This window comes from Leptidea sinapis, chromosome 18 (genome assembly GCF_905404315.1).
Source record: "Leptidea sinapis chromosome 18, ilLepSina1.1, whole genome shotgun sequence".
In the NCBI taxonomy this organism is placed as follows: domain Eukaryota; kingdom Metazoa; phylum Arthropoda; class Insecta; order Lepidoptera; family Pieridae; genus Leptidea; species Leptidea sinapis.
Genome location: NC_066282.1, coordinates 11,216,221 through 11,238,184, shown reverse-complemented (window position 1 = coordinate 11,238,184; position 21,964 = coordinate 11,216,221). Strand labels below are relative to the sequence as shown.

Genomic DNA, 21,964 nt, shown 5'->3' with positions numbered 1-21,964 from the left:
TTTATATTTATATACAATATCGAATAGATTCATTTTAATCATCACACATTACATATACCCAAACTTTACAAACAAGATATCTTTTAGACCTTTGACATTGACATACAAAATTTCACGTTATTATTTCCTAGTTTTTACTTCAACGTCAAACTTCAGACTTCAAATATTGAGACTTGACATTAGTTTTCAGTTTTGTAGTCTGTGGATTACCTACCACTAGTACTTCAGAAATCAGAAGTTCAGAAAACTCAGAACAGTTTATTCATAACCTCGTTAGAGTAATAGTGTTCTGCGTCCTATCTGTGTCTAAAGAAATTTTTTATTTTACTCGACTGTGTTACTTTTTTGTCGTGTGAATGATAAACTTAATATTAGTTTTGTAACTTAACTGGTATAACTTTAATTCGAGTGAATATTAGAAATTATCAAATCTTTCCAAGATGAGTTATAGGGATTCTGTAAGTATAATATATTATATATTTTTTTTAATTAATTAGATGATTTTAGTTCGGTCATTAAGCAGCATATCATTTTATATTAAATTATTTTATTGCTTTCAAAAATTTGCCACAGAAGTCGAAGAAAGTCTGCAAAATCAATTATTGCTCTGTTCTATTTTTGTATCATGCATCGTAGTTTCATACGTCAAGGTCATAATCGAGAGTCATACGAAAGCAGATAGCTGGTTTAAGTGTTTTAAACGATTATTTTCTAACATCTTTGAATTAGTACAATAAAATATACATAATATTTTCATTAAGTAACATAAAACTACCTACTTACTAAAATTGTATAGAACACCTGCCCCATCCTTTGTAATTAGTAATTACTTATTTGGTAGTGTTGGTACTTTGATAGTGTGTACAAACTACGAGTTTTTAGACTAATAGATGCATTGTGCTGCAAATTAGTAGTTTAAGATTAATATTTCAAAAGGTAATCATGTAGTCGTTATTCACCTCTGTGCAGTAACTTTAGTTGATAACAATAATAGATTTACATCAATTAGGTATATAATAAGATTCGTTTTAACATTTAAGATTAATTTTAGTAAGTTAAACAAAATTGTTTAACTTACTTTTAGATATATTCATGTTATTTCCTTTTTAAGAACCCTGCTGACTTTGGTTAGGTGCCTGATATTAGATGAAAATTTTATGAAACATTTTTGTTTCATAAATTTTCATAAACCTATTTAAGATCTATGATGAATTATTTAAAAAGAGCAGTGTGTATCTATCAGAAATCATAAGGTGTAATTTGATGAAGTGGCATATGGATCTGATAATTGGAAATGACATCAGTAAAACTAGGAATACTTTTTTTTAGTGATATCCCTCACTTCTGGGATATTTTTTTTTGTATATTTAATTGGTACCAAAATTTATGGATGATGAGGGACTAAATCCAGCAGCTCTTGGGTTCCGTCAGAGTGCTCTTACCAACTGTCTGAGTGACACATGTACTGAAATTTTGGTATGTCTTGTTCAAGTCTCAGGTTAAACTCTATCTACAGGATCTACTTTACAGTGGATAACCTGCTCAACCATAAGTAAGACTTATAAACCAAACTTAGATGTAATATAAATAAGAGATATACAGGGTGGCCGAGAAGTTGACGTCTAAAGCCAAAATTTGAAAGCCTCATGGTGAAGAGTATCCGAATCACCCCCATGTATGTTCTACGATTTTGTGTAGTTTAGGAGATAATATTTTTTTTCCCCTTTTATCTGTTTTTTTCAACTAATTGCGGATTAGGACTTTTTTCTAATATTTTGAACACTTTTAGTTAATTTTATTGTTGATAATTATTAACTACAGTTGCAATAACCACATAAGAAACTATGAATAGTTTAGACAATGCGGAACTATTTACAATTGAGTCGTAAGTTCAAGATAACTGCTCCAGCTAAATTCATGAAAATGTTCAAGGTATCAAAAAAAAAATGGGGAGCCTATGGCTTCCAACTATTTTTAAAAACGTCCCAGAACATTGGCCAATAAAATGAGCCAAATTCAAATTTTAGCTTTGAACATCAACTTTTCGGCCACCCAGTATACAGCTTAATATCCCTTTCATATTATGGAACAATATGAAGACTATATTACCTATTTTGAAATTGGCTTTTTATGTGGTAAATATGAAACATAATACTACAATCACATTATATATTTAATTTACCACAGAGATAAATTAATCAGGTTAGTATATCTAGATACTAATAAATCGAGAGCCAGTTTTTTTCTCTGAGTTATACTGCGAAAACCTCTGAACCAATTAGTTTAATACTTATACCATAAGATGCAGTTTGTATTGGAGAAGGTTTAATAATTAAATGTTGTTGATTTCTTAGTTGGAACCTAATTTTTTACTTAGAAATAATAAACTATATTATATGCTTCCTTCTGCAGTGTATCCAGGGTGATTTGATATGGGTACCTTCAAAAAAGCGCGTACACTTTTTTAAAAGACTGGCAACCCTCCGAGATACTAACAGAATGTGGGCGTCGGTGATCTCTTATCATCAGGTGACCCGCACGCTCGTTTGTTCTTCCATAAAACAGTATGACACTTTGATAGGTTTTTTATGATGCCCCTTATTCATAATGGTCGACATAAATAGAAGAAGACAGAGTGAAAATTAGCAATGCTTTTAAGTTAGCAGACTATTATGAATGAGGGGGTAAGTCTTTAAGGTTTGCATGCGGTGTTCTTTCCACACTTGTAATAAAACTATATCAATAGAAAATAAAAATGTATAATTTATCAACAGCATTCACTGTATTCAAGATATTACCCATCGTATACTGCGACCAAAGACCACCGCTTAGCTTCACATCTCAGGACTTCCACGGTACAAATATTACGATTAATTTTTATTGTACATACTATTATGTACAATGTGTGCGTGTATTTATAATAAAATAATGCTATTTTCCATTATGTACACATATCAATCTTTGCTAGAACTATATTGTTTGTTAATTGACAAAGGCATTAACTTTAGCTCTTATCTTCCTTCATTCCGAGTATTATATCAGTTTGTTTTTGTCTGTGAGATGGTATTGTGTGTGTCGTTTGACTATGGGCCAGTATTTGTGTGGTTGTGTTACTTTCAAAAATAACTTACAGCTATATGGAGTGCCGCAGTCTTCGGTGCTGGGTTCCATAGCAACATACAGGTCGAGACCATCAGAGTCTGTCAGTTTCACACCCACGCCAGATGTCAATGAAGTGTATCCGGGTCTCTTTGTCGGTGATGCGTAAGTGCTACATTAATTATAGTTAAATTGTTCTACTCTACATATCTAGTAAAAAAGCCAACCATATAGACTCTTTTCTTTAATGGACCAGCTCATATCGACCTGTAAACATGAAACGAGCGCAAAGATTTACGTTCCACAGGTATACATAGGCTGCACTAAAAGTATCGGGAATGGATTATGGAATATTTCCACTGTTCCTGTCATATTAAAATCTTTTAAATTGAAAACTCCTTGGTTTTAAAAATCGAATACCATTTATTTATTTAAAAAAGATTCTCGGTCTTGTCACAAGGTCTTTTCAAACTTGTTTAGTCGTTGAGAAACTGGAATTGGCTCGAGAAAATTCTAGAGCTATGATTTATTATGACTTTCGAAGTGGTAAACCATAGACATTGGCATGAGTAAAATACAAATAATCTTGCATGAACAATTAGGTGTAAAAAAGTTGTGTTCCCGATGGATACCGCATTTGCTCTGTGAAGAGCAAAAAGCGGCTCGCGTTACTTGGTGCGTCAGAACTCTCGAAAGATTCCACGCAGTATCCTTAAATGCTGTATACAACATCGTATCAGGTGACGAATCCTGGATATACGCGTACGAACCCGAAACAAAAAACCAGTCACGAGTTTGGGTGTTCGAAAATGAGTTAAAGCCAACAAAAATTGTTCGTTCACGGAGTGTTGCAAAAAAAATGGTGGCCACGTTTGTCTCCAATTTGTGACTATTCCTCTTGAGTGACAAAGAACGGTTAATGCAGAATGGTATGCTAGCATTTGTTTGCCACAGGTCGTTTCTGAACTCCGTAAAGAGAACTGCAACCGCCGCATCATCCTCCATCACGACAATGCGAGTTCCCACACCGCGCACAGAATAAAAGAGTTTTAGAGCAAGAAAACATAGAATTATTAGACTATCCGCCGTACAGGCCCGACCTAAGCCCTAATGATTTCTATACTTTCCCTAAAATAAAGAATAAATTGCGTGGTCAGAGATTTTCATCAGCTGAAGAAGCTGTGGACGCCTACAAAACGGCCATTTTGGAGACCCCAACTTCCGAATGGAATGGTTGCTTAAAGATTGGTTCCATCGTATGGAAGAATGTGTCAAATTTCGCGGAGAATACTTCGAAAAGCAATAAATACATTTTGAAATAGTAATGTTGTGTCACTTCCTTGATTCCTGAAATTTTCAGTGCCGCCCTCGTACCTACACTGCGAAGTAATACACATGTCCAGGAGAACCATCTTGATATGACCTGGCGTGTTATACAACGCTGGTATTCATTTCCAGGATTGGTTCTGTAATACAAAACTCTTAATACAATACTGTCGTGTCGATGTTGATAATTTTGCGTGCGCGATTTTTTAAACAATAGTACCAAAGAGTAAATACTTACACGTTCATCTGGCCATAGTCAGGGTCAAAAAACGTGAATAGGCATACGTTACTCTTATTTTATCTTGCAGCGAAAATACATAGATAAATATATTTTGGATCGCGTCTATTAAGTCGGTGCGGTCATGACTGGTCGCGCAACCAATTTGGTGGAACTATTTAGTAATTATTTATTTATTGATATCACTATCATCATGGGCCGTAGTATTTATAATAACACACACGCGCATAATAATATTACACACTAGTGCATAATAGAATTGTCCCTACAAATACGAGTCTGTACGCACTGCAAATTAAATGAGGGTAAACAAAGAATTTCCAATTTAATACAGTTAATACAGTTTTTTTTTGGTGCAACATCGAGGTTTTATACAGCTGAAAATCCATTTACATTTTTGGAATAAATAAATGTGTCGCTAGTTAGACAAAAAAAATACATTTATTATTATCAAATTATTTATAATTTATTATTTACAATTCATAATTCAATTAATTAAATTATAATTTTGAAGTATGTGTATGGCTATATATGTAATCAATCACCTTACATTTGGCGTAATTGGCCTTCCCATAGTTTTGATATTTTGTTTCAACGACTTTTCCTCGCAAGTGTTGAAAAAGTGCGTATGAAAGTCGTGAGCAACTTCCTCACTAGACACTCGTCTGATTTGTGCGACCAACAGCCTCGTGTATAGTGAGAAATTTGCTCACTTGTATCATAATATACTAATAACTTCCAGTGTGGCTGCGAAGGACAAAGCATTTCTAAAGCGAATGGGAATCAACTATGTGCTCAATACTGCCGAGGGCAAGCGATACACGCAGGTGGATACCGACCACATGTACTACCGCGACTGCCCAGGACTCCGCTACAAGGGCTTCCAGCTCATGGACATGCCGTCCACAGACATCTCTAGATACTTCCACATTGCGGCCAACTTTATCGACGACGGCTTATCGCGAGGTGGTAAGTGTGTTGTCTACAAACGTACAAATATTATTTTAATCGATGAAAATATTGCAGCAGGCATACGTCCACAATAACAGTAAAAAAGTGTATGTACGCACGCAACAAGTTATATTAGTCTGAAGTGTGATACAAATGGTCTAGTTGACCAGCTAACGTCAGGGTGTCGAACTTGCGTGACGGTGTGCGTGCGCATCTTTAAATTGTCTCTGATAATTTTTCCCTAACGCGCCAAAATAAGTATAACTTAAAAAAGGGGGTATTCGGAAATTTTTGCTTCTAAATATGAATACATGAAAGTCATACAAAGACTGAACTGAATCTTATTTTTCTTTAACTCAGGGTATATGAATGGCTTCGTCATCTGGCCAATAGTGTTACATTTTGATCCTTCTAGTCCTTACATAATATCTCAAACCGTCCAGCCCATTTTTATCATTATTATCGGTTAAATATAAATAACAACCTTGCTACCCGTGAGTTTGTCCGCATTCAAAGATATTTTACCCGTAGGACACAAAATGCCACTTGGGTATGTCCATAACAAATAAAAATCAAAACTTATGTGTAATGAGTTTACCTATGGCAGTTCAAGGCAAAACTTAATGTTTACCGGGAAAAGAAGTGCAAAGAGAAACCCAGCTCAACATTAATACAATTTTATTTTACAGGCAAGAATTACAATATTTGTTGGTTGTCTATGTTGGGCTGAGCAGTTTATTCCACGCTTGCTTGTCATTTAAAAAGTCAAAAAATAGTATAGGAGCCTTAGATTAAGTATTGATCTCCGCTGCACTCCAACTAGATACCGCACTACCTATGAACAATAGCTTTTTTTATTACGGCAACTATACGATAAAAGAAGCTTGTGTGGGTGGCATCTTGACACTCAATGGTATCTGTAATTTTTTTTACCATAATCTTCGTGTTATTTTACATTGAAATTAATAAAATACAAAGTATGTACTTGCTGATGATATCTGATCCCACTGTCTTTCTTATTTCTTGTATTTTTACAAAGTTTTATTACGCAACCATACTAGTTCCAATTATTAGCAAAATTTAACAGAACATGTATCACCTCGACGGCACACATTGCTTGAGACTGGCTCGAGTATGTCCACTTGGGCGTCGTATTATTTGCCGCACTTTGCGACTCCGCCTGTGATATCTAGTTGGAGCGCAGCGGTGACCAATACTTAATCTAAGATAGTGTGCATAATTTTTGTTTTATGGTTAACATAAACTTGTTCAACGTGAGTTATTAAATATAATTTACCAGTGTTACCATATTCGTTGCTGTTCCAATACTGACACATACATATTAACGAAACCAATCCCAGCGTTCGTAAGAAACGTTTTCGTCCGACTGCAATTTTGTCTGTAAAACTGTCGGATTTGAAATTAAATCTTTTGCAAATACAACTACCATAAAAATTTCATTTTTCGGTTTAATATATAGCCAAACAAACTTTACCACTTTATAATAATAGTATAGATTTAGTACGATATTGGTATGCCGTTTTTCTTATAGCTCAACTATAATAATTATTATGTAAAGTATAGACGATCTTCTAAACAACCAGGCAACGTGGGACTAGGTTATGACTGTCCTTTAGCAACGTTATAACTTATGTGCGACATTTTAAAAAATCAATGATTATGATTCCCTTTTTTATGATGGCAACTCTTACGGTAATTTTAAAATAAATTTCATGTTATTGGTATAACAACGGCACAGTGATTAGAAGGGTACCACTGTTTTACAGCAACGGCAACACTGCACATGCTAGCCTGTCATCTGGCCTATGGACTTGCATCCCGTGCCACTAAATAAATTAAAAAAAAATAGCCTGTCATCACATTATCATATTCTTCCAGGCCGAGTATTAGTCCATTGCTTCATGGGGGTGTCGCGGTCCGCAACGTGTGCGCTAGCCTTCCTGATGATCAAACGAGGCATGACGTTCACGGAGGCGGTCGCTCTGGTGCGCTCACGACGCGACATCCATCCGAACGAGGGGTTCGTCCGCCAGCTCCAGGATCTAGACAGGGAGCTACGCGTGTGCAGGGTTCGCTGACATCATGCTGCCTCTGAGCCATTTCTCGGGATACCTTTTCGGTATGGCTCACAACAGTTGCGCGCGAGAAGTCTGGATCGAGCTTATTCTAGTCGCTATTCATAGAAATTACTGTAAAATATTATTTTGTTGTATAGGGAAGAAGTCACAGTCTAAAGTTTAATAATAGATGCCAATGCTCGTTAGAAGAGTATTGTTAATTTTGATAAGTATATACAAATGTATGTTAGATCTGCACATAGTAGGTCTTTTTCATAGATCGTAGTTGCTAGATAGAAATATGATTCATATATTTATTCTATGTAATATACCTGCATACACAGTATTACACAAACCAAATGAAATATAAACTTTATATCTACGTTATTATATATTCTATAGTGACATAATACATGTATATATATCATTATAGAATAATGTATAGTCGGGCCGCATACCGGAGCCCTAACACACGTGTCTCCTAAAGTAAACGACATTTACGCAGTTAAATCCCTTTCACTTTTAAATTATTAAAGCTATAAATATTACATAGAATTAAGAATTTTATGTGCCATTATAACTTATATTTTGAACTTAAATATTTCTTATGTACTTTTACTAACTATAGTACAATTCTAGCTTTATAAGATTAATTGTTATGAACGAAATTTGCATTTTGGGATTAAATCCCATATTGGTTGCAATTGCGATATTTATTCTCAATGGAATAGTATCTAATAGACTAATTACCAATAACTATTGATGATGGATTGTTGGTGCCTTCGATACTGAATGTGAACTTTTACGTGTGGAGTAAAATACCAATAAAAATAGCACTTATTTCAGGTTTTCTTAACGAGAGTGAGAATAACACTTCATTATTTATTACAAGTAGATATTATAAAATTTCAATTTAATTCCATATTTTGTAAAATTCATTAGGTAATATTGATTTACAAAAGTAAAACTAACTACATCTGCAACGCCTTAAATTGTGAAGCTGAATCATTAATTTCAACTACTGCTTTCAAGTCAGGTTGGCTGAGTAGGCTTTTAGGTGCCAGATTTAAGTTCTGGTTCCCTAAATAAAGGTAGGGTTCGAACCCCCACATGTTCTGACAAAGGTTTTTTTTATTACTATGTTGATTTAAATAAAAACTTTAAAGGATTAAAACGCGGAAAACAACTATGACATTGATACTATCTCAACTGCTGACAACCACAGACCGCTGAAAACGTGCTCGGAAATGCTTCCGAAACGTTGGATTAAATAAAATAATAATAATGTAACTTTTATGTAATAATTTATGTAAAAGAAAACCACAGTTACAATTACACGCGTTATAATCCTTTAAAAGTGTTTTTTTTTAAAAGAAAATACTGTTATGTTGATATAAATATGTAATTTTTTGAATTTATTTTTTTAAAATAGATTATATTTTGTGCTTTGAAAGTGTTTTCCAGATATTTTAGTAATACACGTCGCTGGGTTATTTACAGAGAAATATGTGAATTTTATTGTAATATAAGTGATGCCATTTAGGGTTTAAGTCTCGAGTGAATCTCTTAGGCACTGGTGTGTATTATAATAATCAATAGAGAAGCTAGTCGCAAGTGTGTCATTACCCTTTAAGATGTCAAGGTTTGAAAATTCGCTTTCGATGCCAAGTCTCTATCTTGGCATGTGGCCGCACGTGAGGCAGTACCTACTCGTCACGTTTTATAAATATATTTACAGAGTATTGCTCACCTAATAGTAACAATGGTTTGATGTAACTAAACACTTATGTTGGAAACATTTTTATGAGCTAGACAGGTTTAGTGTTGTTGTAGTTGATATTTTTTTTATAGAAAAGGAGGACAAACGACCGTACGGACACACCAGAGGAATCACAGGAGCGTTGCCGACCTTTAAGGAAAGTGTGCGCGCTTTTTTGAAGGTACCCATGTCGTATCGTCCCCGAAACACCGCACAAGGAAGCTCATTCCACAGCTTGGTAGTACGTGGAAGAGAGTTCCATGAAAACCGCACTATAGAGGATTTGCACACATCCAGATGGTGGGGATGATATCCTGACTTGTTGCGTATCGTGCGAAAGTAGAATTCGGCTGTAGGAAACAGCTCTTCGGAACACTCCCTGTGGTAAATGCGGTAGAACACACGCAGAAGAGACGTCTCTACGCAATGCCATGTGATCCAGCCGTTCAGAGAGCACTGGGTCCCCGACAATCCGAGTTGCGTTGCACGCGGTCAATCGGATCGAGCTGATACTGGGGTGCGCCAGACCAGAGATGACAGCAATACTCCATGTGTGACCGGACCTACGCTTTGTACAGCGCTAGAATGTGGGCCGGCTTGAAGTATTGCCGTGCTCTACGCCCAGCTTCTTCGAAGCCAATTTGATTATATTTTTTTTTAAATGTAGAACATTTTTGGTCAGAAACAAAGATTATTATTGAATTTATTATATCTTCTATTTAATTCTTTCCTAATTTAACCTATACTATTAATAAAAGAAGAAGTTATTGCCATTAATTTTTTGCTTAATAATTTCAGTATCCTAACAATATATTTTGAGTAGAATAAATGTAAAGTGTACTTTAAAATGAATAAAAATGTATTCATTTGAAGGTACAATTTATTATTCTAAAACGTACCTACAGAGGCTCATATTCAGATGTTATATTTGACTGAGATAAATTTTATAACTGATTATAAGTTTTATAACTTCATTTTTAATTCATAGAAGAAAGTTAATATTTTAATATTATTTAATATAATTATCAATGTTGAAGTTTTCTAAAAGTCTAACGCCAACATCTATTAAATTTTAATAATTCTGTTATTGAAAAGGATTAAGAAAGGTTTTCAGATAAAAGGATTAAATTAAATTTATATTCGAGAGTACTGATGGCAGTAATTAGCTGAATTGTTATAATATATTATTTAACACAGATTGAGAGCTGTTGATATAGTTGAACCTCTCCAATACATGCATATTATATTAAAAATAAAACTAAGTATTGTGAATAATTTGTTATTGAAATAAAATTTAATGCCTATTTCATTTCTAGTTATTTATTTCCTAGTCCACAAAAAATACCTTGACTATATCATTGTATTATGCATACAACCTTAATCTTGTTGGAAAGAATAGTTATTTGTTCAACAAGTGAATAAAGTGAATTTCTGCTGCGAGTGCTGACTTTAAATCACGAATTGGCGAAGTAGTCTAGAATTAAATCACGATGTAGCGAGTGATTCTTATATAGACTACTGAGGTAGTGAGTGATTTAAAGACACGAGACAAATAAAATTGCTCTCGTGTGAAACACAACTTATCACCACGACCGGCGAGAAAAGTGTTATAGGTTAGGGTTATATAGTAAGAGAAACAATTAAGATAATATTTAACAATGTTTATTACAAATATCATTGTGACAATGAGATAATACACTAGGCTAAAATGATTTACTTAAGTTACTATGATTATGAATTATTTTGTAATGATATTATTATTTATTGCAAGGCATTGGGTATGTTTTGAAATCTTATCAGTGAATCACATAATGTCTCAATTATTCATGAACCTATAGAGGTGATGTGCAAATTTAACCTTACATTGGATAAGTCGATAGACTTTGAAAATATAGATAAGTTAAAATTAAATTGTAATTTTGAATATTTCTTTCTTCTAATATTTCATACTATTTTGTATAAGGGTGGATTGCTAGTTTATAAACTCAAGATTCCCAAACCAAAGATAAGATGAGGTTGTTAAGTAAAGAGTAATTAAGAATATAGAAGGGTATGGTTGTCAACTTTGTGTTATTTAACAAAGCCGATGTAAAGATCGCGCTCAGTTTTAATTTCGTGACAGCGGATGACCATCAATTTATCCATATGGATATAAAATTTAAGGTACTTAGAACGAATTTGGAATCATTTTTGAAATCCAAGATGGCCGTCACACCAAACTATTTTTGGGGCTATACGTAAGCATGGTGGTTATAATGAAAACCCTAATGCCTAACAACTAAAAGGCATCTACTGGAAATTATAATTTTACTAAATATTACTTGTTACGCGACATGGAAGTAATATCGTTGAAATCAGGAAACTGTGTACTATCACTACTAACGAACATGAAACATTAGAAAATGTCAGTATTTTGATGTGTTCTTCTTCACTGCATGATGGAAATGAGGATGAAAGTGACGGTTATATTACAATAACTAACCAAGCTTGTGAATACATATAGCAAATAGTTGGATATATGTGTGACAAGTACAGTTTTATTAACTAACTATTACTGAAAAAGAACATAAAAAAAGACTAATGTTACAGAATTTATAAACTCCATTTGCAGTCATTCTCTTGTTTATTACATTTTTGAATTGTGCTCATTTAATTATATTAAAATATATATTAACTGAGACAAAGTTTTTATTGAATGAATTCATAAGTCTATTAATTGGAGCGCGGAAACCTGCAATTGTGCGACATCTGTTAACTATGAATGGTTCTTGCGATCTAGTACCAAATGTAGGTATTCTAAAATTGATATCTTGCAACAGTTCTGGAGTGTTGAGCAAATTACGAATAATTTTATATAACGCAGTCATGTCTAATACTAGTCTCCTGTCAGATAATGTAGTAAAATTATAATGATTTAAGAGTTCATGAGAACTTAATTCACTTTTATGTAGTCGAAAATGTATAGCACGCAAAAACTTTTGCTGAATTATTTCTATTTTTTTACCATCAATAGAGTAATATGGATTCCAAATCACAGATGCCTATTCAAGATATGGTCTTATTAGTTTTATAAAGAATCGTGTATGATAAAGGTTTTTAAGTGGTTTGGTGGTACAAAGCACAAAACCTAACATTTTATATGATTTAGTCGTAATATAATATGAATATCTAATATAAGTTTTTCATCCAATATAATCCAAGGTCCTTAATTTTAGTTACTTTTTGAATTTGGGTATTTCCTATATAGCCTCGATTTTATTTTTATTTCTTGTGAATGATATATGCACACATTTGTCGTGTGCTAGGTACAAATTGATTAAATCTATCGAGGTCCTCTTGCATTAGTTGATGTCGAGTAGTGTTTGGATTGGCCTATAGATTTTAAGATCGTCCGCGAACAATTTACAGTTTATATAACATTGAGAGATAACGTTAATAAAAATAATATATAAAAGAGGACCCTTTATGGAGCCTTGGAAAACTCCCGATGTTATTTCAGTTGTTACATATCCTGTAATAATAGCTTTCTGAGTGCGGTGAGATGGATAAGGTGCAAACCATCTTAGCAAGTTTCCTTTAATACCGTTATACGCTAACTTTTTACGTAAAATTATATGGTCAACTTTATCGAATGCTTTTCGAAAGTCAGTATAAATAGCGTCAATCTGCACACGATTATCAAGAGACTTAAATAAGTAATTGGAATAAATCATAATGTTTGTAAATGTTGATTTTTTCTTCAACCAAAACCATGTTGTTCACTAATTACATATAATTACACACAGTCACAACTTATAGAAGCTCGTAAGCTTCTATAAGTTGTGACATTACAGGTGTTCATACCCGAATACTTGAAATACATCTGTTCAATCTCCTGTTGCATGTTTGTTCCGCATCTTAAAAATCACATTATTAACAAAAAATGTTTCTGAAATATTATTTATTTCTATTCAGTTTTTTGACAGAGGCTTAAGTAAGTTTTTTGTATACATCGTTTGTCATCGTTCCTCTTCATATCTGAAAATATATAACTCAAAGGTGACTGACTGACATCAACGCACAGCCCAAACCACTGAACGGATCGGGCTGAAATTTGGCATGCAGGTAGATGTTATGACGTAGGCATCCGCAAAAAAGGGATTTTTGATTAATTCTACCCCCAAGGGGATAAAATAGGGAATGAAAGTTTGTTTGAAAATTGTCAATTTTAAACCGATCGAGCTGAGACTTTGCATGCATAAAGCTACTATGACGTAGGCATCCCCTAAAAAAGGATTTTGAGATGCAGGCTATATAAGATTAGTAACTTTTCAGTTTAAAATATATGAATTTCTGTATGCTAGCGCCATCTACATTGCCAATAATTTGCGCTTTTCCGATTATATTTATTTCCATTAGCATAATATAGCATTAGCATGTGTGAATATAAGTTAAGTCCCTTGATGTGAGTCGTTTTCATTAACCAAACACCTAAGTGATAGTCTGTTCAGTTATTATTGCAGTTAATAGTGAACCTCGACAAACATATATACAGACGGAGTCGATCATCAACCGCCAGCTCTTGGGATACCTAGAGGGGCACCAGTTGATCAGCGACTGCCAGTACGGTTTCCGTCAGGGTCACTCAGCTGGTGATCTTCTTGCATACCTCACCCATAAATGGGCGCAAGCGGTTGAGTCGAAGGGAGAGTCGTTGGCGGTGAGTTTGTACATAGCGAAGGCCTTCGATCGGGTGTGGCATAAAGCACTTATAGCGAAACTGCCATCCTATGGGCTTCCCGAGAAGTTGTGCATATGGGTCACTAGCTTTTTGACTGATCGGAGCATCAAGATTGTTATCAACGGTGCATGCTCCGACTTAAAACCCATAAACGCTGGTGTCCCGCAAGGCTGCGTGCTATCCCCTACGCTGTTTTTTCTGCATATCAATGATATGCTGCAACTTAGCAATATTTAATGCTATGCGGATGACAGCACAAGGTATACTTCCTACACCGGCCGTGCCAACATGTCCCGGGATAGCGTCGACGAGAACCGGAACAAACTTGTGTCTGAAATCGAGACTATGCTTTGCAAAGTCTCGGAATGGGGCCGACAAAATTAAGTCCAATTCAACCCCAAAAAGACACAAGTTTGTGCGTTCACCACTAAAAAGTAGATCCCTTTGTCGTATCCCCTCGATTCGAGATCACTCCTCTAACTGCCACAGCCTGTATTGGCATACTTGGCGTCGATATATCGAGCGACGTTCAGTTCCGTGGTCACTTGGAAGAGAAGGCCAAACTGGCCTCCAAAAAGCTTGTTGTACTCAGTAAGGCGAGACAGTACTTCACTAAAAGCCATCGCCTGCAACTTTATAAGGCGCAAATTCGGCCTCACATGGAGTACTGTTCTCACCTCTGAGCGGGTACTCCCCAGTACCAGCTTCTTCCATTTGACCGCATACAACGAAGAGCGGCTCGAATCATCGACGATCAAGTCATCTCCGATCCGCTTGATTCTCTAGCATTGCGTAGAGATGTGGGTTCTCTCTGCATCTTCTACCGCATTTATCACGGGGAGTGCTCAGAGGGGCTGTTCGGGTTGATTCCAGCGGCCGAAATCCACCACTGGACATTACGTGCAAAGTACCATCCGCATCACGTAGACGTCTGGCATTCCACAACCGCGTGTTTTATATTATAATTATTTATTTTTATTATTAATTTATTGCCTCGCACAGCCGCTTTGTGGAGTCAACTACCGGCAGCGGTCTTCCCGAACAGATACGACTTAGGGACCTTCAAGAAAAAAGCATACTCCCACCTTAAAGGCCGGCAACGCATTTCTTAACACACCTGTTGTTGCGGATGTCCATGGGCAGTTGCCTCACCTCTCCCCATCCCGTGAGCCTCTTGCCCGTTTGCCCCCTCTCATATAAAAAAAATATATTCAGACAGAAATAATTATTACTTGCAGAGTTTGTGTCTAGCTATCATAATATTGTTTAATAATTCTTTTTTTTACAAATATGTAACAAGTTTTATTTCTGTTAAATTTCGTTATATAAAAATAGCTAATAATAATTTAGAGGATGTTATAAATGAAAAAAAAACGATACGTCATACTGAGCTGTTGCTAAACTGTATTTCTTGACAAAAAAGGGAAGAATTGTTAGTTATATCAGAGTAATACTGCGTTTATTTGTCATGCAATATTCTTATTTTATTCTCAACTAGCTTTTGTCCGCGGCTTCGCTCGCGTTAAGAAGTAAGGTCACCCGGTGTGAAAGCAATTAAAAATAAATAAATTAGTACTTTGTCTTACTCTACCATTGGCTACCTATTTAGGATGGTTGTTTAAATGAACTTACTTTATTCCACGCCTTTCATTGAATAGTTCCGACATAAACTACGTCAAAAATAAGCTTAAGTTATTGAATAATTTACATTCTTGTTGAATAAGAGAACTAAAAGTTACATTTACCCTACCTTGGGGTTAATGCAACTATCAGTTAAACGACATTGTTGTAATCGTAATCTATACGATTGGAATAAAGGTATATAATATATAGTTTCACACTACAGCTATCTGAAATTGGTATCTAGATGCTGGGAATAAGGCTCTGTTTCCAGAAAATTTAATTTAATTTTTTTATAGGGTGAATGCGACTGTCTCCCATACTAGCTAGTGTCACAACACTAGTAGTACGTATCACAATACGTACTACTAAACTTATCGATAAATCTTCGTAAAAAAAAATTTCGATGACAGTACCGAAAAATTATTAGTCTGATATTATGGTAAAGAATTAAAATGCGATTCATCATATTAATTACTATATCTTGTGTTTATTTAAAAAAGAAATCTTCATAGTAAAAGTTTTTAACATTTCTTATTATCAAATAAACATCTGAGGACGGTAAGTATAATAGGTACATGAAAGTAAGTACAAAAATGCAGCCTTGCTAAAGTTATTTTTTTAGGAATTAACATCAACATTTTTGCTAAATGTCTCGCTGACATAAATCCAGTAATTCATTCATTAATATGATGAGTCCAGTAATTCTTACTGCCGATTTCTGAATTGAGAAATTCACTAAGCAAAATATATGTAAGTATCGTTCTGTCTCTGCAGATTTCTGACAAAAGAGTCTTCTTTTTCACTTCAAAATTTTCTTTATTACCTGGCGTTGTAGGTGCAATTAATATGCTTTGTAGTATTCGTATTTATGAAGATGTATTGCTTTTAGTATTATCATCAGATGTAACTCTTAGAACTTGTTCGAAGGAATCTTGTTTTTGTGAGGTGGAAAAATATCCCGGCTCCTGTTTCTTATAGACTCATCGCTCTAGTTTTTCTTTTTTCCTTATTATAGTATTTATCCCTTCATTTCTTTCTGTTATACCCATTGTTCCTTCGTTAACTTCCTGTTCAATCTTTGATCCAACCATATCTACTTTAGTCGAATTTCCTTCAATTACTAGTTCTTCCTTATGTTCTGTTACCTTGACCTCTGTACAGTTCCCGTCAGATCCAATATCTTCCAGACTAAACTTATAAAAAATTTGAAGGGTCACGCTTAATAGTGTTGGTACGGTAACATAAACTTGATTTTCCACAACCTGATGCGTGCAATCGTATTGAGTTTCATCATATGTTTCAACGTTGTTCTCAACATCAGGCCCGAAAATTAAGTTTGCGTATTCAACTTTGTTATTTTCGTGAGTTTCGTTTGAGTGCTTATTTCTTTTCCCACTGGGCTAATGCCAATGGATCAAATATGTTTTTAGATGTTATTATATTTTTTTTAAATCCATTTTGAAGGATAATTGAGTTAAAATTGGCCCATATTTCGGTCAGGATTCCTGAGAATTCCATTTTTGGTAGTTTGGCACCAACGTGCAGCCTTTGCCATTTAACGAGGGCCTCATCCCATCTATCTTTCATTGGTTTCATACCACTGCAATGTAATGGTTGAAGAGTGTCGGATGAGTGTGGTGGTAATTTTATTATGAAAATGTTTTTGGATAGAACCAGCTTGATGACATTTAAGTCCACATGAGTGGAGTGTCCGTCATAGATTACTAAAACGGGCCTGTCATTTCCAATGGCAGGAAAAAATACGCTTCTGAAATATTTTTTAATAATGGATGTCTCCAGCTTTTCTGACTAACGGTATAAGCAGTTTTGACTGTTTGATCTTTGTAACACCTTCACTCATTCCACAAATGCTTGCCCTGAAATATAATAAGCGGTGGGACTTTATCTCCAACTCCGAAAATAGAGAGTATGTGAAGGAGAACAGTTACGATACAGTGGCCTTAGAAGACGCAGCTAGAAAAAATGAAGCATCCTTGAATGACGAGGAACAGGAAGTATACAATAAAATTATCACAAGTGTAAATTCAAATGACGGTCGAATATTCTTCTTAGACGCTCCAGGTGGAACTGGTAAAACCTTCCTTATTAATTTACTATTGGCGAAAGTAAGAAGTTCTCACGGCATTGCCCTGGCTTTGGCGTCGTCCGGCATAGCTGCTACATTACTCGAAAATGGTCGAAATGCTCATGCAACTTTTAAGTTACCACTAAATTTAATCACTGCCGAGACTCCCATTTGCAACATCTCCAAACAAAGTAATTTTGCTGAAGTTTTAAAGAGTACAAAAATAATCGTGTGGGATAACGTTGGCTCATAAATGTGGTATTGAAGCCTTAAACAGATCACTAAAGGATATAAGGGGTAATACAAAATTAATGGTTGGCGTAACAGTTTTGCTGGCCAGAGACTTTCGGCAGACTCTACCAGTGGTGCTAAAAGGAACCAGAGCTAACGAAGTAAAGTCGTGCATTAAGAAATCTAATTTGTGCTTAAGTTCTCTAAAAATATGAGAGCACATTTGGGCGGGGATGAGTCTACTGGTACATTTTCAGATCTCCGTCTTAAAATCGGTTATGGTGATTTTCCATCGTTTGATCGAATGATAACCATCCTGTGCTGTCTAAAATTTATCCAGACATTATTCATATACGAGTACATGACAAGCCTATGGAATGGTTATGTGAGCGTGCCATACTTACTTACTCCAAAGAACGATCAAGCAGCAGCTATCAACCAGATACTGCTCATGTCGTTTGAGAGCAACGAAAAGGTCTATACTTCGATTGATACCGTGGTCAATACAGATGACGCTACTAAGTAATTACCCTGTAGAATTTTTAAATTCATTGAAACCGCCAGTTTTGCCTTATCATAAGCTTATTCTGCATGTGGGCGTTCCAATTATGTTGTTGCGAAATTTAAAACTACCAAAACTTTGTAACGGTACGAGACTGCAAGTGAAAGCGTTACATCGCAAAACAGTGGAAGCCACTATATTAACTGTGTGTGCGAAAGGGGAAACTATATTTATACCACGATACGAATCCCATTAATACCTAATGATATCCCGTTCGAAATTAAACGATTACAGTCTCCCCTAAAAGTTTGCTTTGCCATGACAATAAACAAGTCTCAGGGTCAAACTCTCAAATTTGCGGGTATTGACTTAAGAGAACATTGCTTCTCCCATGGACAGTTTTATGTTGCTTGCTCACGAGTAAGTTCACCCAAAAGCTTGATAGTTTAAGCGCCTTATGACAGATTAGTTAAGAATATTGAGTACAAAGAAGTTTTGTAGGCACTAAGTTTTTACACACTCTAAACAATAGTAAAGCCGCAAAAACTATACCTAATTAATAATAATACTTCTAAACGCGAGCGAAGCCGCGGGAAAAAGCTAGTTATATTAATAAAACTCACTGTGCCCCGCAGTGTTACTTGTAGCTTATAGATTATCCCATAGGAACAACATTATCTCACGATGAAAAGACATTAACACAAAACACAAAGGCCTTTTCAAAAATCCGGGGTCTAAGATTTCCTGCAGGTAAGTACACCAAATTTCATCTAAATCAGCTTAGAGGCGTGTAAATTTTTTTTTCTATGGAATAGGAGGACAAACGAGCGTACGGGTCACCTGTAGTTAAGTGATCACCGCCACCCACACTCTCTTGCAACACCAGAGGAATCACAAGAGCGTTGCCGGCCTTTAAGGAAGGTGTACGCGCTTTTCTTGAAGGTACCCATGTCGTATCTTCCCGGAAACACCGCACAAGGAAGCTCATTCCACAGCTTCGTGGTACGAGGAGGAAAGCTCCTAGAAAACCGCACTGTGGAGGACCGCCACACATCCAGATGGTGGGGATGATATCGTAACTTGTGGCGTGTCGTGCGAAGGTGAAATTCGGCGGCAGGAATCAGGTTGAACAGCTCTTCGGAACACTCCCCGTGATAAATGAAGACACACAATGAAGCGACGTCTCTACGAGACGCCAAGTGATCCAGCCGTCGAGCTGCTCTGCGTTGCACGCGGTCAAATGGATCGAGCTGATACTGGGGTGCGGCAGACCAGAGATGACAGCAATACTCCATGTGTGACCGGACCTACGCTTTGTAGAGCGCTAGTATGTGGGCCGGCTTGAAGTATTGCCGTGCTCTATTAATGACGCCCAGTTTCTTTGAAGCCAATTTGGCTTTGCCTTCCAGATGACCACGAAATTGGCAGTTGCTCGAGATTTCGAGACCCAGTATTCCGATACTAGGCGAGGCTTTGAGGGAAGTGTTGTCGAAGAGCGGTGATATGGTAAATGTTAATATAGATATACAGATTAGAATATGGAGTTTAAATTATAAATTAATATTTGTGTAGACATAAGTAAAACAATGCTGGACCAGATAATATATTGAAAAATGTGAAAATTCAATTAGAACTAACCCTAAGTTTTTTTTTGGTCGTACTCTAACGCTTTGCGCAAAAAAGGTTTGCTCGCCCAGCTAACAAACGGCGATATTGTGGCTAACGGTGGCCCAGAGATCTGTAACAGCTTTTTGGAATATTTTCTCAGTGTACAATCAACCTCATAACTCCAACAATTATTATATTAATTTTTCTGTTTTGCAAATAAATTTTATTAACACAATTGGCTCCATAGCATTTTCTAAAAATATAGTTAATAAATATATATTATATATTAACAAAGGGGCTGGAAGCGATGGTATTCCTCCTTTATTTGTAAGATCATGTGCCCCCTGCACATACTTGCAATTTTTAGGCAATCCGTTAATACAGAAGTCTTTCCTGATAAATGGCAAGAAGCTCACATTATTCCTATTCACAAGAGTGGCTCACAACAAAAGGTGGAAAATTATAGACCTGTATCAATATTGTCCGTTTTTGCAAAATTGTTTGAGTTCGTTGTCCATGACCTGCTGTATCCAGCTATTGCAGCTTATATTGCATCCTCTTAACATGGCTTTATGCGAAAGAGATCAACAGACTGCGTAACTAAATACATGGATGGGGGCTCTCAGGTTGACGTTGTGTACACCGATTATTCTAAATGTTTTCACAGGATTGATCATGGTATCTTAATATCTAAATTAATGGGTGTAGGTGTGCATGGTGACTACTAAGATGGCTGATCTCGTATCTGAAGGACAGATTACAAGCAGTAAGAGTTGAAGTCATTAAATTGAATTTTGAACGTAGGGGTTAACGTTTTGGGGTACCACAGGGATCTCATCTGGGGCCCCTGCTTTAAATTACTATGCTGCAATACGCCTAGGACAGTATAGGCCCCAAGTAAGGAGCCAGATGACAAAAGAAACACTCTGGGGCTGAACTCTCATGTAATTCCACTACATTTGTGCTTACCTCATTATTAATAAAATAATACCTGTATCTCGTACCAACACCTTCCATAAATGTATCATAAGGTGGAGAAAGTATATTAGGAAGAAAGCGAACACCCTCAGGTTCTATAATTATAAATGTTTATTGTACGATATCACATTGTAATCCATATTTTTATTAAAAAAAAGCCTGCTGAGTTTCTTGCGCCCATTCTACTCAGGTCTGAGGCAGTCTCTTTTGAATGGGTGGTGGGTTTTGACGTTCAATAAGTGATTTTGAATCTTATTTTGAATAAAAATATCTGAATTTGAATATCAAAGAATGCTGCTGGTAATTTTAATGCTTAAATCTAATGATAATTGGTGTTAGAACACAAGTTGCTGAATTTTCTCTGCATAAATTATTTTGAGATGTATGTGCGAAATGTTTTCTTCGTTTCAACTCCATGTGCTAGACGCGCTGCTTCGTATTTTGCTCTCGTTTTAAAATCAAACAAATCTGCAGCTTTCTTGAGAGGAAATTCAGTAAAGCTCTTAATACGGACTGCTTCAGATATATCTTTGAGGAGACATTCGGAAGCCGGGTCTTAACATAATAACGCTCATAATATTTACTTTGTTATTCCGAAAAAAGTCATCGTTTACAACTTTACATTGACATTTTTTCCTCTTTATTGAAGTAGGCGTTACTTTGCGGAAAACCATAACTATCCAAATGTTTTGAATTTTCTTTAGTGTTAATTGCGCCAATATTTGTCTTTAAACAATTCGACACGTGTTTTTTTTTTTTTATTGA

General features: G+C 35.6%; 1 protein-coding gene and 1 pseudogene across 2 annotated transcripts; one reads left to right on the top strand and one right to left on the bottom strand.

Annotated features, from left to right (window-relative positions):
• Positions 1 to 248: 248 nt before the first annotated feature.
• LOC126969603 (dual specificity protein phosphatase 13-like) lies at positions 249 to 10,760 on the top strand. Of its 2 annotated transcripts, XM_050815148.1 has the most exons (5): positions 249 to 458; positions 2,775 to 2,855; positions 3,134 to 3,264; positions 5,406 to 5,632; positions 7,514 to 10,760. In XM_050815148.1, the coding sequence occupies exons 1-5, from the start codon at positions 441 to 443 to the stop codon at positions 7,711 to 7,713; spliced, it is 657 nt and encodes a 218-aa protein (XP_050671105.1). In that variant the 5' UTR covers positions 249 to 440; the 3' UTR covers positions 7,714 to 10,760. The 2 variants fall into 2 exon arrangements, with proteins under 2 accessions (XP_050671105.1, XP_050671106.1); XM_050815149.1 differs by lacking the exon at positions 2,775 to 2,855.
• Positions 10,761 to 21,097: 10,337 nt separating this feature from the next.
• Positions 21,098 to 21,943, bottom strand: LOC126969338 (uncharacterized; annotated as a pseudogene).
• Positions 21,944 to 21,964: the final 21 nt, after the last annotated feature.

What these genes read in the sequence shown, in the direction of transcription:
- LOC126969603 (XM_050815148.1), top strand. An exon ending in CACATCTCAGGACTTCCACG is followed by an intron (nt 2,856 to 3,133) that starts GTACAAATATTA and finishes AATAACTTACAG; the next exon opens with CTATATGGAGTGCCGCAGTC. An exon ending in GGTCTCTTTGTCGGTGATGC is followed by an intron (nt 3,265 to 5,405) that starts GTAAGTGCTACA and finishes AATAACTTCCAG; the next exon opens with TGTGGCTGCGAAGGACAAAG.